Genomic DNA, 19,647 nt, shown 5'->3' with positions numbered 1-19,647 from the left:
ATCTACAAACAGAAAATATGTGAAATGTACACAATATTCAACACAAAATTACTTTTGGAATCAAAAGACTAGCATTAAAAGTCTGCGTTTAACATGACGTCTTTAGCATTAATCAACAGCTTGAACTTTTTTTCTTGAGTCTTTTTTGAAATTATGTGCCATTTAACATCAAGCATTTCTTAAGAGTTGTTCTTAGGTTAAACATGTTCTATCTATCTTTTTCTCTCCAGGTGAATCGCATACTGCCTATAATATTGCCTATATACTTTACATAATATTCAAGTCTGGACTCTGTGGAGGCCATTTCATGACTGTCTTTGTTGTTTTCCTCAGCTGTTTTCCTATCTAAATATGATTTCATTACATTAGCAGTGTGTTTGGGATCATTACCATGCTGAAAATAAAGATATTTCAATTAGGTGCTTTCAAGTAGGAATTACATGGCAAATTATAACCTGGGGCGTCATGGTGGCACAGTGGGTAACACAATCGCCTCACAGCAAGAAGGTCACTGGTTCGGGCATTGGCTGGGTCAGTTGGCATTTCTGTGTAGAGTTTGCATGTTCTCCCCGTGATTGCGTAGGTTTCCTCTGGGTGCTCCGGTTTCCCCCACAGTCCAAAGACATGTGGTATAGTTGAATTGGGTAAGCTAAATTGTCCATAGTGTATGTGTGTGAATGAGAGTGTGTATGGATGTTTCCCAGTGATGGGTTGCAGCTGGAAGGGCATCCATTGCATAAAACATATGCTGGATAAGCTGGTGGTTCATTCCGCTGTGGTGACCCCAGATTAATAAAGGGACTAAGCCAGAAAGAAAATGAATGAATCAATGATTATAACCTGTCTGTTCTTTTCAGCATTCACAATCCCATCGATTCAGGCAACATTGACCACAGCTCTGACAAAAACGCAGATCAAACCAAGACAGAAACTCTATTTTTCTCGGAAACTATTTTTCATTCATTCTTTCATCTTTCTCTAACTCTTTCCTTCATTTGTCTTAAACAATTAGACCCCAAAAAATCCAACTAGAACCTGTATTTTCTGGTTGTATTTTAATAAAGAGAATGAGAAGTAGTATATGATGTTATTATACATCGCTAAAACTACAAATGTAACAAGGGGGCTAAGACTTTTGCATAGTACTGTATATGACAGATTCAACGAACGAAATACAAGATAGTGGATAGGGCAAGTAAAAAAAACTATTTTAAACAATGCATTCATTTCTTTCTACCTGAGGACAGTGATAGAAAAGGATGCACTTTGCCATCTGCACTCTCTTGTATGCGGGAACATGCAGGGTGTGCAGACACCAATGTAGGATCACAGGAAGCACATTTGGGAGAATCAGAAGAGGAAAAGTCAAACACCTGTGAAGAGAAAGAAAGAAGTAATCCAAACAATGAGGTTATGGGTAGACTGGAGAAAAACTCAAATCCTGGGAAGCATTAATACAAAACAAATGTCTCCGCTCCCTGCCAAAGGCTTGATTTGCACATATTTAATGTAAACTTGATTATATTAACTGAACATTAAACGAAATAAAAAGAGAAGGACATACGCAACCAGGTTTTAAAGCCAAATATATAACCCACAGTGCTCTGGGGAACCATTATGACATAATGAATAAAAAAGGAAAATCATGGCAGCCGAAATCAGACAGCTATAAAATGTGAATTATAAACAAGGTTAAATGTAGTGCACTGGGAAACAGACTCAGATCATGGTGAGACTCTTGGTGCACTGTTAAAAGTGCTGGCACATGCTCAGAAAACAGCGTTATTGAAGGAATAGTTCTGTGCTCTGAAAATTCTGCCATCGTTTAATCATCCTCAGAACACTCATCATTTATTCAACAGGAGAAGAAATCTGTAAAGGTTTGGAACAAGTGGAGGGTGACTAAATGATGGCAGAATTTACTTTTTGGGTGATCAATCATTTTAAACCTCACCACTCATACTTGTGAGTTGAGAATACAACACAATGCAATTTATTAAAATGCATGTCAAAGATTAATTAAAAAGCTGATTAAAAAAAACAAACAGTAGTTCCTAAAGGTGCAATAGGAGATCTTGAAAAATGCTAACGTTAGCCTGATAGCACTCAAAGCCTACGTCCCACCATGCAATTTGTCATCCAAAGCCACACTTCCTGAAAGCACACTAAACATCACTAAATACATCCCATATAGTAACATTCACCACAAAGAAATTTAATAGTAATTACAATAGACTCTTTTCACATGACCATCACTACGGCTGTTTTCTAACAATAAGACGACTGCATTTCAATTATAAGATTAAAATGCAGTATTATTAGATTATGAAATTATTTGTAACTTATTATTTATTAGGGTGAAAGGTATCCAGATATTAAACTAAAACCACCCAGTAGGTGGCGGCAGGACACGGTCTAAAGGTCTTAATTCATATAAACGGAGAAATTGAAAAAACATTTATGGATCGGTAAATAATAAATGATGAAACTGACTGCATTTATAGATGAAATACTTACCAGATAATATGAGAAAATTTAATAAAAGAATTTTACTCATGCTGGAACATTCACATAACACATAATATACATTAATATTTATAGCAGCATCAAGGTAAAAAATAAATCCATTATTGAGGAAATGAACTGAATTAATAAGTGAAAAGGTTGCAAACATATGAATTTCTTTATAAACAATAACTTATTCCTATTCTTAATCTTCTTAACAATCATTTTCAAACTCAGAAAGCAGTTCAGTATTGAAAGAGAAACATTTGGACGCTACTTTAACAGACTTAAATCACAATGTGCAATGTTTATATTTTCAGTTGTAAATTATTCAGAGAAGTCTCCCATTCATTCAAAGGTAAACCGGAACTAAAAATACGCTGCGTTGTCGATAGTCGGCAGTGAAGTGACGTCATTGTGAAAAGAGTCTATAGCAAACTTCAAAAAAGAAGGTAGGTTGTTGATGTTTGGCTGCCAACATCTCTGCCCGAAATATTTTGACAGGCAGGAAGGACAGCCTATTGTGTCCAGACCGAATGTTTTTATTTGACGAAACTGTATTGGTTTCACACTTTAGACAGAATATTAAAGAGCCCATATTATGGGTTTTTGAAAATGCCCTTCCATGTAGTGTGTACCACAGCTCTAAGTGAAGTGAAATATCCAGCTAAGGCTTAAATCTGTAAGTGTACAGTGTTTAAAACTACTGATTCATCTATAAAAGAGTCGACTCATAGTGCTTCAAACGAGTCGCCTTGATAACGAGTCATTAGGTGTTTCGCGATGACGCAGCCACGAAACACAAGCCTCGCCAGTAGTTACGCGCGCAAACCAGGGAGATTTGAAACCTGCGGCCCCGCCCACTAACACAGAAAAAACACTAGACACACACACACAGACGCCGCCGATCGAATGAAGTCACGCTGTGCTCAGATGGATAATATTGACAGTCTCTACCCAAAGATGAGTTGTGAACTGTGAAGAGTCAGTAGTTGAGGTCCACTAGCGTAAGTAAGTGCGATTAAAATTGTTGCCTCGTTTACTCTAGCTTGCAAATTATGTATTTATTGTGTTTTGTTACTTGTTAACCTGGTACAGTACACGCGGTTACTCTTTATATTCTCTTATCACATGTAAGCCACGTTAAAAACGCGACGCGTGCCGCTTTGTTTACGGATTTAACGTTAAAGGCTTTTGTGAGCTCGCGTTCCACTGCCGTTTGTCATTGCTATGGCGATCGTAAGCTAGGAGACAGGAGACTCGCGTCGCTTTCCCTAGTTCTTCTGAGGAGCGTTGTGTGTGTGTGTGTGTGTGTGTGTGTGTGTGAGAGAGAGAGAGAGAGAGAGAGAGAGACAGACTCGCGTTGCTTTCCCTAGTTTTTCTGAGGAGCGTTGTGTGTGTGTGTGTGAGAGAGAGAGAGAGAGAGAGAGAGAGAGAGAGAGAGAGAGAGAGAGAGACTCGCGTCGCTTTCCCTAGTTTTTCTGAGGAGCGTTGTGTGTGTGTGTGTGTGAGAGAGAGAGAGAGAGAGAGAGAGAGAGAGAGAGACTCGCGTCGCTTTCCCTAGTTTTTCTGAGGAGCGTTGTGTGTGTGTGTGAGAGAGAGGGAGAGGGAGACTCGAGTCGCTTTCCCTAGTTCTTCTGAGGAGCGTTGTGTGTGTGTGTGAGAGAGAGGGAGAGGGAGAAGCTAGGAGACTCGCGTCGCTTTCCCTAGTTCTTCTGAGGAGCGTTGTGTGTGTGTGTGTGTGTATGTGTGTGTGAGAGAGAGAGAGAGAAAGAGAGAGAGAGAGAGAGAGAGAGAGACTCGCGTCGCTTTCCCTAGTTTTTCTGAGGAGCGTTGTGTGTGTGTGTGTGAGAGAGAGAGAGAGACTCGCGTCGCTTCCCCCAGTTCTTCTGAGGAGGGTTGTGTGTGTGTGTGTGTGTGTGTGTGTGAAAAAAGCCTTACACTATGAAGCGCGTGTGCACTGTGACTACTTTTATATAGTTGATTACCAGCTGGGCATTTCACTCTGTCTCGTGCTGAAGCCTGTCACTGTCGACCAATCGCAGCAGGCTGTCATCGGTCCAATCAGCGCAGATTAGCTTCGCGCTGAGGAGGGGGTTGGGAACAAATGAATCGCTGAACGATTCATATGGGAGTCGCTGGGATAATTAGGTCAAAATAAATGCAGATTATAAGACCATCAAAGTGTTTTATGACCTTGCATGCATATTAGACTGTTGTTGGAGACCCTTACAACCTAAACATGACCATATTTCATGTATAATATGGGCTCTTTAAAATGCATATAATATCAACATATAGATCATTTTAACTGTCAACCAGCATAACAAAAATAGTTTTTGCTGACAATCACCTACTTCACCTTTAACTTGCCAGCAAATAATGGCTAATATATTTTGACTGTTATAGTGACCTGCTGATTTTCAGTTTTTTTCTTGTCATTTTTAAGGATTAACAGTCCCATAATTACCAAAATGTGTGATTTTACCTTTTACTTTTTGCTTAAAAAGCATTTATGTAGAATTCAGAAACAATTGTCATGAAAGACATTGGTGGATGAAAAGTGAACTGCAGCCTGTAACATATCGCTCACATTTGTGCACAAGTTGTGAACAAGCAACTGAACATGATTCAATGTTTTGAAACAGTCAAATAAAAGCAATTTTTTTTATTCTTTAAGCATAAGTAAAAAATATATATATTTCCATTGCTTTGGATTTGTAAACATTGTTTGTTTTTATAATTTCTAGCTTACAAAGTTATGATACATAAATGATTATGAATGGCCCTTGAAATATTACTCTCTTCTATTTTATTCTTCTTTTCCCCCTATCCCTTTCAGTTTAGTGTAGACCGGCTGATTTGAGTTCTGTCATTCAGTGTTTTCTATAGGCAACATAGAACTGCAACTCAGACGTACTTGATTTTAAAGCTAGTATGTCTGAGTTACAGTTCTATGCTGCCTATAGAAAACACTGAATGACAGCAGGACAGACCACAAGTCAGCCGGTTGCAATTCCAAGATTATTGTCTTTTATGCAGCTGGCCTGAGCACAGCATGTTAGCCATTTCCAGGGGAAAGGATAAAACGAAAGCTGGGCTATTCTTTCAGAGCTCCCCTGTGAACAATTGAGAAAACACATACAAACACTTGATTCGTTGTAAACGCTGGACATGGTACACAACAAATCCCACTAGTTCAGGCATTGCCAAACACAGCTGAGATTTGCCTTTTTTATTTAAGAGAAATACAGATAGTAGGGTGCATTTGGTTGGTCATGATTTGATGAGAAACTGAAGTATGAGGTGTGACGTGAATAAAATCATTCATTCATTTAGGTGGAAGTGACAAACTACAATCTTTACATGTTTATATCAATTTTATATCTTCTAAACGCAAATTGTCACTGTTTTGGTGCACACTAGCTTATAGATATCCTAAAAACGAACATACTGATACTAACATCTAAAAACTGTTTCATTTCATGGGACCTTTAAGAATCAATAGCATGAACATTACTGCTCGATGTTTCTTGATCAAACAAATGCACTGTTAGTGAGACTTCTTTGAAGACACTGACCAACCCCATTCATTGACCGGTTATCCAAAAAGACACTTTCAGATCAATGTGGCTAAAAAAATACCAACCTGTTCTCTATGAGACAATGGGTCCATGAGGAAAAGTCTAGGCTTGTGATAGTTTAGAAGGGGTCGAGTCCGGGCTGACATAAAGCTGGCAGCCACCTGAGGGACGTACTGTCGTCTTTGACATGTTCGCTTCCTCTTCTTGGCTTTAGGTAAACACTGTGGTTCACTGGGAACAAGAGACAGAAGTGAATGTCACTTGATTGCCAAAGTAGAGTAGAATCTTTAGAAGAGTTCAATCTTTAGAAATCTGATATGGCATATAACAAATATAGCAGGTAAATTTCATCAGTTCTTTTCACCTCTAAATTTCTTTCATCTTGCGAATTCAAGGTCTTTCGAACTCATTCAAATTTCCACAAGGCGAATGATTCATCTTGACATTCACATGAGATTTACATAAATTTACACAAATATGTATCAGAATGAGGATGTGTCTGCAGTGCGCCGGTGAATACAAAAAGCATGAATGAAATCAAGACAAAGCGCTTCCCTGCACGTGTCTGTGGAGCTAAAAGATGACAGATTTCTATGAATGAAACTCTTGAACAATGAACATCTTGCAACCAATTCTTCAAAAACATACAGGCAAATGAATCACTATGACATATTTAGATATGTTTGGTTTAAATTAAAAAGTTCACTCAAAAACTTTAATCACTGTCAGACCATCCAAGACACAGGTGACTTTTATAAGGTAGTGAATTAAAGAATGTTATTAGTTAAACTGGTGGTTCTTGCTGATTTGTAAAATACAAAAAAACATTAAAAAAGGCTAAACAAATTATTTTTACCTGTGGTTTATGACAAGATACTAAGGTCTGAAACTGAACAGTCAGTGTTACATTTAATCCTGAACAGCTATAAATAAACATTGTTACTAATCGCAATACTTTTTTCATTAATGAGTAATCAAATGAATTACTGTTTTCCTGTAACAACGCCATTACCGTTACTTACAATAAAATGTGCATTACTATGATTGATAACGCTGAAGCACTTTTCATGCAAGCATTACTCTCTCAGTCATAGGACCTCTCTTTCTTTGGGCTGGGACAGGACACATAATCAACCAGTGATGATGATTGGCCAGCCTGAAAGTGGTGTACATGAGAATGTGATGATTGGCTTAGATAGAGTACATTTCCACTGTTTGCCAATCACATATAGTGATATAGTATAATGCGGGTTCACACACAAGCACACGCACAGACTGTCGCACACACCAACAAAAAGAAGTCAGAATGATGGCAAATCCAACAAATTCAAAGGTGGAGTTTGCAAACTGAAAATATAAGCACTACTTTTCCCTCGTTGAGGTGAAAGGCAAGAACGTTTATGTATTGTGCAATGGTATAGGAAATGGCCAGGAAAAAGAGTCTCTCTGCGTCGGTGACAAGTAATTGTAATCTAATTAAGCACCTCACATCATCACATGCCACCACAAAATTAGTGGCTATGCAGGTGATAACGTGAGCTCTGCTACCAAAGGAAGCCATGAAGCCACGACGTCACAGCAAATCAAACTTAATTTTGCTCCACCACAAACACTTATTACTCAGATTGAATTAAACAAAATAATATCTAGATTTATAGTTGAGGACATGCTGCTGTTGTCTCGCAAATTGTCCTACAACAACATCAAAAAAATAGTGTAGTTTAGTGTACAATATTTTGTATTTATTTTATAGTCATTTGACAAACTACATGTTCTTTTAAGTAACACAATAGTTACTTTCCCTGATAATTAGCTACTTTTATAATTATGTAACTCAGTTACTAACTCTGTTACTATTTGTGAGAAATAACTAGTAACTATAAATAATTACTCGTTTAAAGGAACGTGTCTAATACTGATCCTGAATGCATTTACTACAGTTTATAGCACATTTACTGTCACATAATGAAGTATATAACACACACACACACACACACACACACATCCTCCTTTTGCTTTATAAATAAACAGCATCAGCCAATGTGCAAGTTTGTGCCAGCTCATACGTCATTATGCAGCAGGAAGCTCATGCATCAGACTGTAATGACCACACTGATTTGCTGAGGCTGTCGAATAATAGTAATAATGTTGTAAACAACAAACTGTTTAACTTTAGAAAGTACCATCAAGAGCCATACTAAAGAGGGTTTGTACTTACGTCAAAATTTGGTCAGTTACCCATATGTGCAGCTATACTGGCAATACTCAAGTGCAAAAATGAAAGCATGGATTGCACCATTAAAGTACTACCAAATACATTGTTCTGCCTATTTAAGCTGTCTAAAAACAGCTAAAACATGAAGAAGCAGCTGAATCATACATTATAGAGAAGGACTTAGCTAGCAGGAAAGGGTGCAATTTTTGACAAACTTATTTTAAAAGATGGTGTATGAGCAGTGCATAAGCAGAATTAAAATATGTATGAGCAGTATTAAAAAAGAGACTAGCTTAATATTGAATTACATTGAATTGAAATAAATAAAGGTGGCGTAGTGGGTAGCGCAATCACCTTACAGCAAGAAGGTTGCTGGCTGTAACCCCAGCTGAGTCAGTTGGCATTTTGTGTGGAGTTTGCATGTTCTCCCCATGTTCGCATGGGTTTCCTCCAGGTGCGGTCCAAAGACATGCGGTATAGGTGAATTGGGTAAGCTAAATTGGCCGTAGTGTATGTGTGTGAATGCAAGAGTGTATGGGTGTTTCCCAGTGTTGGGTTGCGCCTGGAAGGGCATCAGCTGCATAGTACATGTGCTGGATAAGTTGGATGTTCATTCCGCTGTGGTGAATCCTGATTAATAAGGGGACTAACCCGAAAAGAAAATGAATTAATTCAATAATACGAACAAACATGAATGTTTTCATAGTATTTGAACTGGAAATTCTAGTTCAATTTAGCTAACCACAAACAACTTTTGTTTGTTATTCTTGTCTCTCTTCTGCTTAATTTGTTAGAACGTTTGGTAGTCTATTAGTACTCTAAACATTTTTTCAGCCCAATCTATTAGTACAGCCAAAACATCGCAATAATTGATCATTTTCAGCAGAAATAGTCAGCATTCAGTAAAAGTATTCATTCAGTACAGTTCAGTTTCATTCAGTACAGTGGCGTTGTTTACATTCTGTGACTCCAATATTCTGGCCGACTGATGATGAAAACACTATGCTTTTTTTTGACTCTCAAAGTACAGGTATCCACTGACTTTGGCCTCTGACACTGGCACTGAAAGTCTCAAATGACCACGTTTTCAGCTAAAAATCTCTTTTAATAGTCTAGTGATAGTCACCTACATCTTAAGCGAACTGAGGGCGAGTAAACCAACTTGCAAATTTACATTTTTGGGTGAACTATTCCCTGTGTCATATCCAAGGTCAGTTTTAGTTCACTGATGACTTCGAAGGTGCTGATTTGCTCCTTACCTGTTGAAAGCAGTTTTCTGTTGATCTCTCCAGCGATTGCAGGGTCCTTTAGACAAAGGTGATGAGGAAGGAGAGGCACAGAAAGATGGCATCAGGCTGTTTACAATCTGAGTAAGCTGTGCACTCTGAACACAGACAAACACATGACTTGAGCTGGGAATCAAACATTACATCTTATCTTTCATCTTTATCTTATTTTTATGTTCTTATCTTTAATGCCTGAGATGTATTCACCTGTCTCTCGATGTTCCTCAGAAGGCGTGTGGGGCTGCTGGGTTCCATCTCTAGATCAGAGTGCAAATCTCGCATGTTCCCAGCTGTAAATGACAGATCCATAGTCTCTGTCCACAAAGTGTGTTGGATCTGTTGGTCTGTCAGAGGCTGGCACTCAGCCAAAACCACACGACTCTGAAAGACATTTTAGGATATGTTTATTTTAAAATGTTGAGGCCATTGATGCGGTAGTGACAAAATTAAAACATTGATGATAGTGTTCATTGATGAAAGAATTTAGTTTTAATTATTCCATTTAAGGAACAAAAGTCAGCTATATATATATATCTGTCGATTTGTTATGATTTATTGTGCTAGGTTTGGATTTGTGTACTTCTTAGGGACCCCTAAAGTGAGAGGGTTCATGTCAAGGGGCTATCCCATCTAATAAATTCAAATATTCTGAATGCCTGTTTTAACTTCATCTGTTATAAAAGACACAGGAATTCAGTAAATTCATTTTTAGTTTTTCCAGTTCACCAACAATTCTTAAATATTGCATTTCAGCCATCATAGCCTACTTTTATCATGTACTGTTATGTACTGTATAATATGTACTGTATGTACTTGTCCAATATGTACTGATACTTTACCTTATTAGCGAGGATCTGCCGATAGAGTTTTTCAATCCTCTGAATCTGAGAGTCCAGCTCAGACAGTCTCATCTGCATCCGCGTCCAGCGACTGCAGATTTCAGCTCTCTCCTTCAGCCATCTCACTTCACAAACATCACAACTACCCTCCCAGAAAGAAAGAAAAGGTCATCGTCTGAGATTTTATCCAGAGTGACTTGCAGTTCACTACACACAAAGACAATCCCCAAAGCAAGCAGTCTTTTTTATTATTATTTTTTATATTTATGAATCTATCGTAAACACTCACTGGCCACTTTATTAGGTACACCATGACAGTCCCAAGTTGGACGGCATTTTTTCCTTCAGAAGTGTCTTAAATCAAAGTGTTGGACGTTCCTTGGAAATATTGGTCCAATATCTTAAAGGTTCACTATTTGATTGAGATCTGGTGACTTAAATTTGATCTCTTCTTAACAGGGAAACCCACCAACAACCAAGAACAGATACACCGTAAAACCCAATGGTCAACTTTATCAAGTGAAATGAGTGTAGTTAACTCAAAATTGACTGAAAGTTAATTCTACTTATTTGAAAAGAGTTTTGAATTTATTGTTGAAGGCAATGTGTTAATTAAATATCTCATTACTTCAACTTAAATGGAGTAAGTTCACAGTACTCATATTGATTAGTTTTGTAACTCAAATGATTTGTTGCAATCGGTTTTCTCAAATGGTTTGAGTTGACTTAACTTATTGGGTTTTACAGTTCTCTGTTGATTTGAGTTCTCTTCATTTATTGGGTTTTACTTTGCTTAAATTACTCAAATAGATTAAGTTCACAGCACTCATTTGGATTCATTTTTGAACTTAAATGGTTTGTTTGGTTTCTTTTTGGGTTTTACAGTGTAATAATATGGTGTCATCGTTTTGCAATCAAAAAATGTAGTTATAACGAAAGTCAATGGGGCAAAAACCGCCATTAACATAACGAAAGAGGGCAAAAACAGCCATTAACATAATGAAAGAAACAATAAACTTGAGTGTATTGTTGAGTTTTTAAAAACTTTCAAAGAATTTTCCCAAAATATGTGTCAAAATAAGTCACCAAAAATCATTCTAATTGCTGAAACACAGAGAAAATTGTGGTCAAATAAGACTCAAAAATCACCCGCAGTGGATGAAAACATCTCCAACAACACACAAGTCTGTTTGAGATGATATGAGTTTGATTCTGAAAGTACTCATTGATATACATTTGTCATAAAGGGAAGGACATGGACTCTCACCACATCCTGGCAAATTCCAGAAATATCTACAAAGCAGCAGAGCAGCAGTGAGTGAACTCGTACAAATACACTGGGAATCATAAGATCACCTGCTGGGGCAACAGTCTTGCTGGGCCACCATGTAAACAAACACTTCACCGCTCCAGCCTACTTTCTCTCTCAACACACATTTACAGGGAACAACTTTCTTTCAATAAAACAAATGGCAATACCATTCCTGAACAGAAAAGTTGAAAAGCCAGTTGCCTATGTTGCTTCATTTTCTTTTAACGTCTCAACATCATCCAGATCATTAATTCACAGATTTTTTTCTAAAACCAACTAAGCAAATACTGAAGCTCCAGTAAAGCTTTGAGTCATTTCTTTTTTTCAGAATTAAGTAACCACAACTTAACCACTTAAAAATGTGAAGGGAGTGCTGACGTCAAAGCCGCTACACTCCACTGGCTGAGAGCCCAATCTCAATCCACAAAGTGCTCTTAAGCAATTCTGTGGCCAAAAGCCAGACAACTCATTCAAAAGCTTGTAGCAATTCAGCTTCATTAAAGAATCCAGAGCAATGGCCACTGGCTTAAAACTCGGATCCAATGCAAAGATTGTAATTGAGATTGTTGGAGCATCTGGAAATGTCACTGAAACTATTTTGTTGCCTGAAGGGAACAGATTTAAAAAACACACACAGTCTGCTACCAAGATTAAGGGGCGCTCACCCTTACAGCAGTAACCAGCAACAAAGCAATCAGAAGTCATTTATTTTCAATGAGTAATGAGTGCAATGAGACAAGTTGCAAAGTTGATTTACTTGAGAGAGTATAGTTAAGTGAAAGTAAAATCTTTAAAAACTATTACATTTCAACAAATCAAATACATTTTTTTCTCCCTTTTCAAACAAAATTGTATATGTCTCCCTCATCTGACACATTGAGCAAGTAAATGTACAGGATTTAGGCATGTAGACATTGTCAAGACAATCCACTGAACTGAGTTTCAGAAAGAGAAAGAATGATGATTTAAATGAGTTTGAATATGGCATGGTATTTGCTGACAAACAGGGTGGTCTGAGTATTTCAGAAACTGCTGATGCACAACCACAGGATTTACACATAATAGTCTGAAAAACAGCATTTCTGTCGGTGAAAAAATCTAAATCATTGCTGAGGAGAATTTCTAGACTGGTTCAAGCTGACAAAAGACAAAACAAAAGTAACAAAGAACTGCTCAGTATAATGAGGTCTGCAGAGCTTCTCTGAATGCACAAATCATGCCAAAATCTTAAAGATGTGCTACAACAGAACATCAAGAGCCATTTCTGTCAGCTATCAGATCTGGAAACTGAAACTACAATTCACAGGCAAACCAAACAAAGATTGGAGAAAAAGAGGTTGCTTAGAAGCCTTTATTTATATCTGCAACATTCAGATGTTAAAGTAAGAATTTGATGAAAGAATTTTTTCCATTTTGCTTTTTATCAATGATTCAGGCTGGTATTGAACTAATATTAAGTAACTTAGAAAAGCAATTCAATTCAAGAGAATTTTGTGACAAGCAGCCTAAATTTTAAACATTCAGGTGTTAGTAAGTGAGATTTTGATGAAAGCATTTTTCCATCCTGCTTTTTATCAATGATTCAGGCTGGTTCTGTAATAGTGTGGGGAATATGTTTTAGGACACTTTGGGTCCATTAGTACCAACTAAACATCCTTTAAATGCCACTGCCAACCTTGGACTGTTGCTGACCCCCCTGAGGGTACACATGTTATGATTGTTACTTCCAACATAATAACGCACCATGTCACCAAAGCTTAAATCCTGAGCACATTTATGTGGTAGAGAGGGAAATTGGCACACAACATATTTGCAGCAACTTTATTGTGCTTTCCTGTTAATACTGATCAACATATCTAAGGAATGTTTCCAACATCTTGTTAAGATTCTGATGGTATGATAACCTTTGATAAAATATCACTGTTTTAAGAGTATCGTGATTATTGCTCTAAAATATGTTCTTTTCCTCAATAGATTTCATTTTAAGAAACATTTAAAGTATTTTGAAACAGAAAACATGTCAGGCTAAATAATTAAAATTAATTAATGTCTTCTGCTATCTTCATTAGTTTTAAAAACAGATTTCTTTATAACTTGAAAAAGTATCTTTGGATATCTTTCTTTTTTTTATATATAAAGCAATCCACTGCACAGTTCAGGTTAATAGCATGTTTGGATGTAGGTGCACAAGCGATTTGCTTTTAAATGTTTGCTGAATCATGGGCAAACCATTCGCTTTTGCTGTGGATTGTCCTTCACATCTGTAGACACTACTGCTCTAAAAAATGTATAAAATATTTGAACACGTAAAAAAAAAATTAAACTTACATATACTGAAGGAATGGTATAACAGAACATTTTTGCGGTTTTAAAACTGCTTCTTTTCCAAACCGTGGTAAACCTCGAAGCTGGTTATCGTCCCATGCCTAATTGCACCATATCAGTCCATATATTCCAAACAATCCTTTGCATGCTGTACCAAAACAAATATGAACAAATTCTGAACTCCTTGTAGTCCTAAGCTTCATTCTCATGTAACATTTAAAGTGCACCTATGATGAAAATCATCTTTTGGGAGCTGTTTGGACAGATCTGTGTGGGTATAGTGTGTCCACAGTCATATTGGAGTGATAGAAACACAACGTTTTTTTTTTAATTTCCTGACATTAAAATAGGCCGACCACAACGTGACGTTGGAGTGCGATTTCCCCGCCCACCCATTTGATTGACAGCCACGTATTACCATGTCTCCGTAGTAACACGTATAATCATTTCCATAAGACAAGATGCGCACAAAGCAACTGGGATTAAAAGATAAGATCTGTTCAGCTCGCTGTGATCATCAATTATCATCAAATGTGATCAAGAATGAGGTTTACAAGTTTAAAACGTTTTTAAAACAGTGCATGTTTGTAATGAATTACAGCGATCTCTTACAAAAAACAACTGCCGTAAACTCAAGTAACATTGCAGTGTAACTGCAGTACAACAACAGTATATAGAAGTATAACTGCAGTAAAATAAAGTACTATTGCGAAACTGCAATACAATGAAGTATAAACACAGTTCAAATACAGTACAATAAAGTTCAACAGCAGTATAAGTTGCAGTAAACTGCAGTAAAAGCTGTCACAATCACCAGTGATCGTAACTCCATAGATCGCTGGAATTCACACACAATAGCTTATGGACTACAAACCCACCCTGTTAAGGACTACAACTTCATACATGCACTCCACTCAAACACATGCTCCTCATTCCGACTGATTACACACACGCCACCGAAGGATTGTCAAGGACTGATTACACACACTATTTAAGCAGCACATACACTCACTCCAGCTGCTGATTCTTGTTTACTTCAAGTGACATTACAACGCGTTTACCGTGTCTTGTTTTTCCGTGTTTTGACCTTCGCCAAGTTTGTCTTTTTGTCCCTATCTGCCGCCTGCCTTCCAACCTCTCGCCTGTTATTGTACTACGATTCTGGATTGCCTTCACACATCTGTTTGCACCCGTGTTGACCATTGCTTGCCTGACTGCTTCAATAAACCTGCATCTGGTTCCGAACTCTGTTGTAAGTGTCATACCCCTGGTTACAAAAGACTCGGCCACACAATGGATCCAGCAGGTATTAAAATCATGTGCCTGCGTCAGGGAGCCCGGTCTATCAAAGAACATCTGGAGGACTTTATCAATTTGGCTCATCTAACCATTTTGGACAAGATATTAATGATGATTTTTTTCATGGTAGGTTATCTGAACCCCTTTATTCGAGCATGCCACTGCACAAACCTCAGTGGACTCTAAAAAAATACATAGACTTGGCACTACAAATGAGTGGCTCCCTCTTCACTGTAGCCGAGGTGGAGGACACCCTTAAAATACATTTTTTTGGGGGGGGTGGCAGTGTACAGCGAGACCAGATGACAACAGGGCTTGCTGTACACTCCACCGAGACATTAACGCTGGCATCACCATCACTCCTGTCTCCTGCACATCAGTTACCTGACAAGATGGCCGCCAGTACACGAAAGGCCCGAGCCGCCGCCTGAGTCCCACAAAAGGTTCGAACTGCCGCCTGAGTCTCACGAAAGGCCTGAGCTGCCGCCTGAGTCCCACGAAAGGCCCGAGCTGCCGCCTGAGTCCCACGAAAGGCCAGAGCCGCAGTCTAAGTTCCACGAATGGCTGCCAAGCCTGCAAGACTTTCCAGAGCTGTGTGATCCACTGGGGTTATATGAACTGCCAGTATAGAAACAAGTAAACTACATCTGTACTGCACTCGTGCTGCTGTGGTCTAATATGTCAATGGTGTGGTAAGAACTGTACTGCACTTGTGTTCCAAGGGGTTTGTTCTTCAACATCTTCAAGAATATTTTGTACTTTTTCCAGGGATTTTTTTTGGATTCAAATAATTTTCTAAATAGAATTTTAAGAGTTTATTTGCAAAATCGAATAATAGAAAATAACTGCAGTGAAGTGAACAGTACAACAGCAACTATAATGCAACATAGCATCAACAGCAGTAAAATCTGCAGTACAACTGAAGTAACATTAAATAAACTGAGAAGGCCCTTACAAAAACATTACAGCAGTACATCAGGTGTATTTTGTACATCAAGATAATGGATATCCATACAGCAATAGGTCTTAACGTGTACCCTGTCACATGTGCCGTGCAGAGACAGCACAATGTTGTGCGTGTGCTGTGTGTGTGTCCACTGTGACAGACATTGTGTGTGACTCATCGTTGCAACTCCACAACAACTACAACAATTGTCGAGAAAGTTCTTACTGTAGTATTTCTCACAAACGTTACATGAGATCTGCCTCCATGTCTGTCACTGTGCTGTTTATCTGACGCAGCTGGAGATTGAGGCACACTCTGACAGGCACGAGGAAATGGTGGGCCGAGAAAACTAGCATAGGCAATAAAAACAGCTACATTGTGTTCAGAGCAGAAAAATCACAACATTCTGAAAGGTAAAATGAATAATCTAATGGGTGTTTTGAGCTGAAACTTTACAGACACATTCTGCAGACACCAAAACTTATCTTAAATCTTGAAAAAGGGGTAAAATAGGTGCCCTTTAACAAAACAAAAACAATATAATAATCGAATTACACAAGAAACTACAAATCTTGCTACATTAAAAATTACTACAACAAATCATTCCAATTTACTGTGCTCTCCAAAAGATAGATCCTTTGAAAGCTGTTAATACTGATACTATATGTTCTCCCATCTGTGCTCATGCTACGATCTTACAGTACAGCGTAAGTGCAGAGTGTCTGTGCGAATGACAGAGAGGGACATGAAAGCTCTGATCTAGCGAAGGGCAGCCTGATCTCTATTTATTTACTCATCCCAGGAAAAGGAGAGTGCAGCTGTCTGTTTCACTACGGCTACACAGAAACAGAACAGGAGGAAGAGCCAGCTGCACATTAGCACACCAGATAAACATCTTCAACACAGGGGAGAAATGCGGTGACAATTTCTCAACAGCTGTGTACAGAACAGAGTGCTTCTGTGTCTGAGAGCAAACTACCTAAAGAAAGATACAGCACACAGCCAGAGTCAAACGCTAGCTCTCTCCATCTTGTATGGGGCTGTTTGTTTTTCCGAACATGTCGTTATGCTCTCTCTCGCTCTCTGCTTGGCAAAGACTCACGGCTGGTCTGTCATTAAAAGTTTGCTCTCCTTTACTGCCTGGCAACTGCTATATAGAGATTAATTCTACCCTCCAGTTCACCTACTTCAAGATCCCACCCAAGGTTTTTTTTTTTTAGCTAGAGATTGAGTCTTATATATGTTGTGTTTATGTAACGGAGGCCAGCTAGTAAGTGCTGTGCTGGTAAACCTCACTTCTCTGACCTCTAAAGGTGCTCTAGCAACAGACACTAGAGGCTATGGTCTTTAGCCTCCTTGTTAGAGCAACCGACTTTCATGCGGAGAGACGCCAGTTCAATCCCAGCTGGGAGAGGGTTGGGTGGTGTAGGACCGGTGGGGTTACATTGGTGCCGTGACCCAGATGGGAGTGAAGTTTAGGGGGGTGAGTATAACGCCCGATTCACACTGGGCTGACGCGATCGTCATAGCAGCGTCAGCAAATGAAATTAGGCTGCAATCTGCTACTGTCTGAGCTGGTGTATTTGCATACAGTGATCTGATTAGTTGACGTTTCCATTAGCGCTTAAAAAGTTGAGAAATTCCCAACTTCTGCAGTGAGAGACGCAGATGGATCCACAATGCAGTTTGGCAATGCCTGACGTCACCCATTCAAAGTGAATGGGAAGCGTTGACGCTAAAGCCCCGTGTGAATGGGGCATAACGGAGGCCAGCTAGTAAGCGCTGTGCTGGTAAACCTCACTCCTCTGACCTCTAAAGGTGCTCTAGCGACAGACACTAGAGGCCATAGTCTTTAGCCTCCTTGTTAGAGCAACCGACTCTAATGCGGAGAGTCGCCGGTTGCAGCTCGGAGCGGATTAGGAGGTATAGGACCGGTGGGGTTACATTTATATCACTGATCGCTCTCACTATGCAGATTTTCACATTATTATTAGATAATATAAATATTATTAGATCATCTAAAATTGTTTATATAATTTTTTACATTATGTCTTATTTTTGAGGCATTTAATTGGAAAAATATGGTAGTAGTAAGCACATTTATAATTTTACAAAAGATTTTGATTTCAAAAATTGTGAACAGAATTGTGAAAATGATACATCACAAGCATCACAGTATCCTTTTTTAGTCATGGTTTTTGAATTATCACATGACACTAAATACTGAAGTAATTACAGGTGAAAATTCAGCTTTTTTCCCCATAACAGGAATATATTACATTGCAATATTCCACTATTACGGCTAGCTGTATTTTTATTAAATAATAGCAGCTTTGATGAGAAAGAGATTTCTTTAGAAATAACAAACATTCAGAATCTTACAAATTATGTTACATATGTTAAAAGAAATAATAATAATAATTATTATTATTATTATTATTATTATTATTATATATATATATATATATATATATATATATATATATATATATATATATATATATATATATATATATATATATATATATATATGCTCCAATCAAGATTTTTACAGCCGATAACGAGTACCGATTCATAGTGATTGGACGATACCAATACCGATTCTGATGCTTCAAGCTTTACAATGCATAAAGCACATTTTCCCTCTAAGTATGAGACTTAAGTGGAGATCTCTCCTTACCTAAGAGAATAAATTAAGGATGTTACATAAAATCCCCTAAACATGTCTCTTATTTTGTGTAGATATGTCATAATCAGAAGCAGCTTTACAGAAAATAATAATAAAATAGTCAAACTTTCAGTTTTTATACATGTAAAATGGCTTAAATACATGCAAGGCCATTCCAATATGTTGCTCTCTAACTAGCACGTCTGTGACTGCAGCTCCTATGCTCCAGACAGCCTCCCAGCAGCTCGATCGCTCGATGAGAGAGACAGGGATGTGCACTCGAGATATCTTTACTGTGCTATTCATCTAACCTAACAAATATAAAGCTTAAAACACATCACAATGCCTGGCGCAATCTGTTCTTTTACTAATTCACTCTCATCTTCATGATTTCCAGGGTATTTTATTTCATTCAAAACACATGCGATCGGTTCCTGAGATTGGCGAGTACCGATTGAGTCATAAAATGTGATTAACGGCCGATAATGATCTTCAGCTGATCAGTCAGAGCATTCCTAATATTTTTTTAAATGCAAGAGATTTTTGTGATAGACAGATAGCTTATTTTTCAATAAACTGTCAGCAAAATAATGACCTTCAATGAATTTCTGTATCTCTTTCATCCATATGCATTTTGGACATCCTTATCCATTTCGAAGACTAGACAT

The 19,647-nt window shown here is 38.0% G+C and overlaps 1 protein-coding gene across 3 annotated transcripts in view; it reads right to left on the bottom strand.

The window, feature by feature from the left end:
* kansl1l (KAT8 regulatory NSL complex subunit 1-like) overlaps window positions 1–19,647 on the bottom strand; it is a 37,311-nt gene that overhangs the window by 16,183 nt on the left and 1,481 nt on the right. For all 3 annotated transcript variants that reach the window (XM_056465877.1, XM_056465878.1, XM_056465879.1), the window contains 5 exons: window positions 10,430–10,571; window positions 9,798–9,971; window positions 9,564–9,688; window positions 6,155–6,320; window positions 1,238–1,373 (listed from right to left, as the gene is read on the bottom strand). In XM_056465877.1, coding sequence (XP_056321852.1) covers window positions 1,238–1,373; window positions 6,155–6,320; window positions 9,564–9,688; window positions 9,798–9,971; window positions 10,430–10,571 — 743 coding nt within the window. The remainder of the gene's footprint in view (window positions 1–1,237; window positions 1,374–6,154; window positions 6,321–9,563; window positions 9,689–9,797; window positions 9,972–10,429; window positions 10,572–19,647) is intronic.

The sequence above is a fragment of the Danio aesculapii genome, chromosome 9, assembly GCF_903798145.1.
Source record: "Danio aesculapii chromosome 9, fDanAes4.1, whole genome shotgun sequence".
NCBI classification, from domain to species: Eukaryota; Metazoa; Chordata; class Actinopteri; order Cypriniformes; family Danionidae; genus Danio; species Danio aesculapii.
The sequence above is the reverse complement of the archived record's forward strand: the minus strand, read 5'-3'. Positions and strand labels throughout refer to the sequence as shown.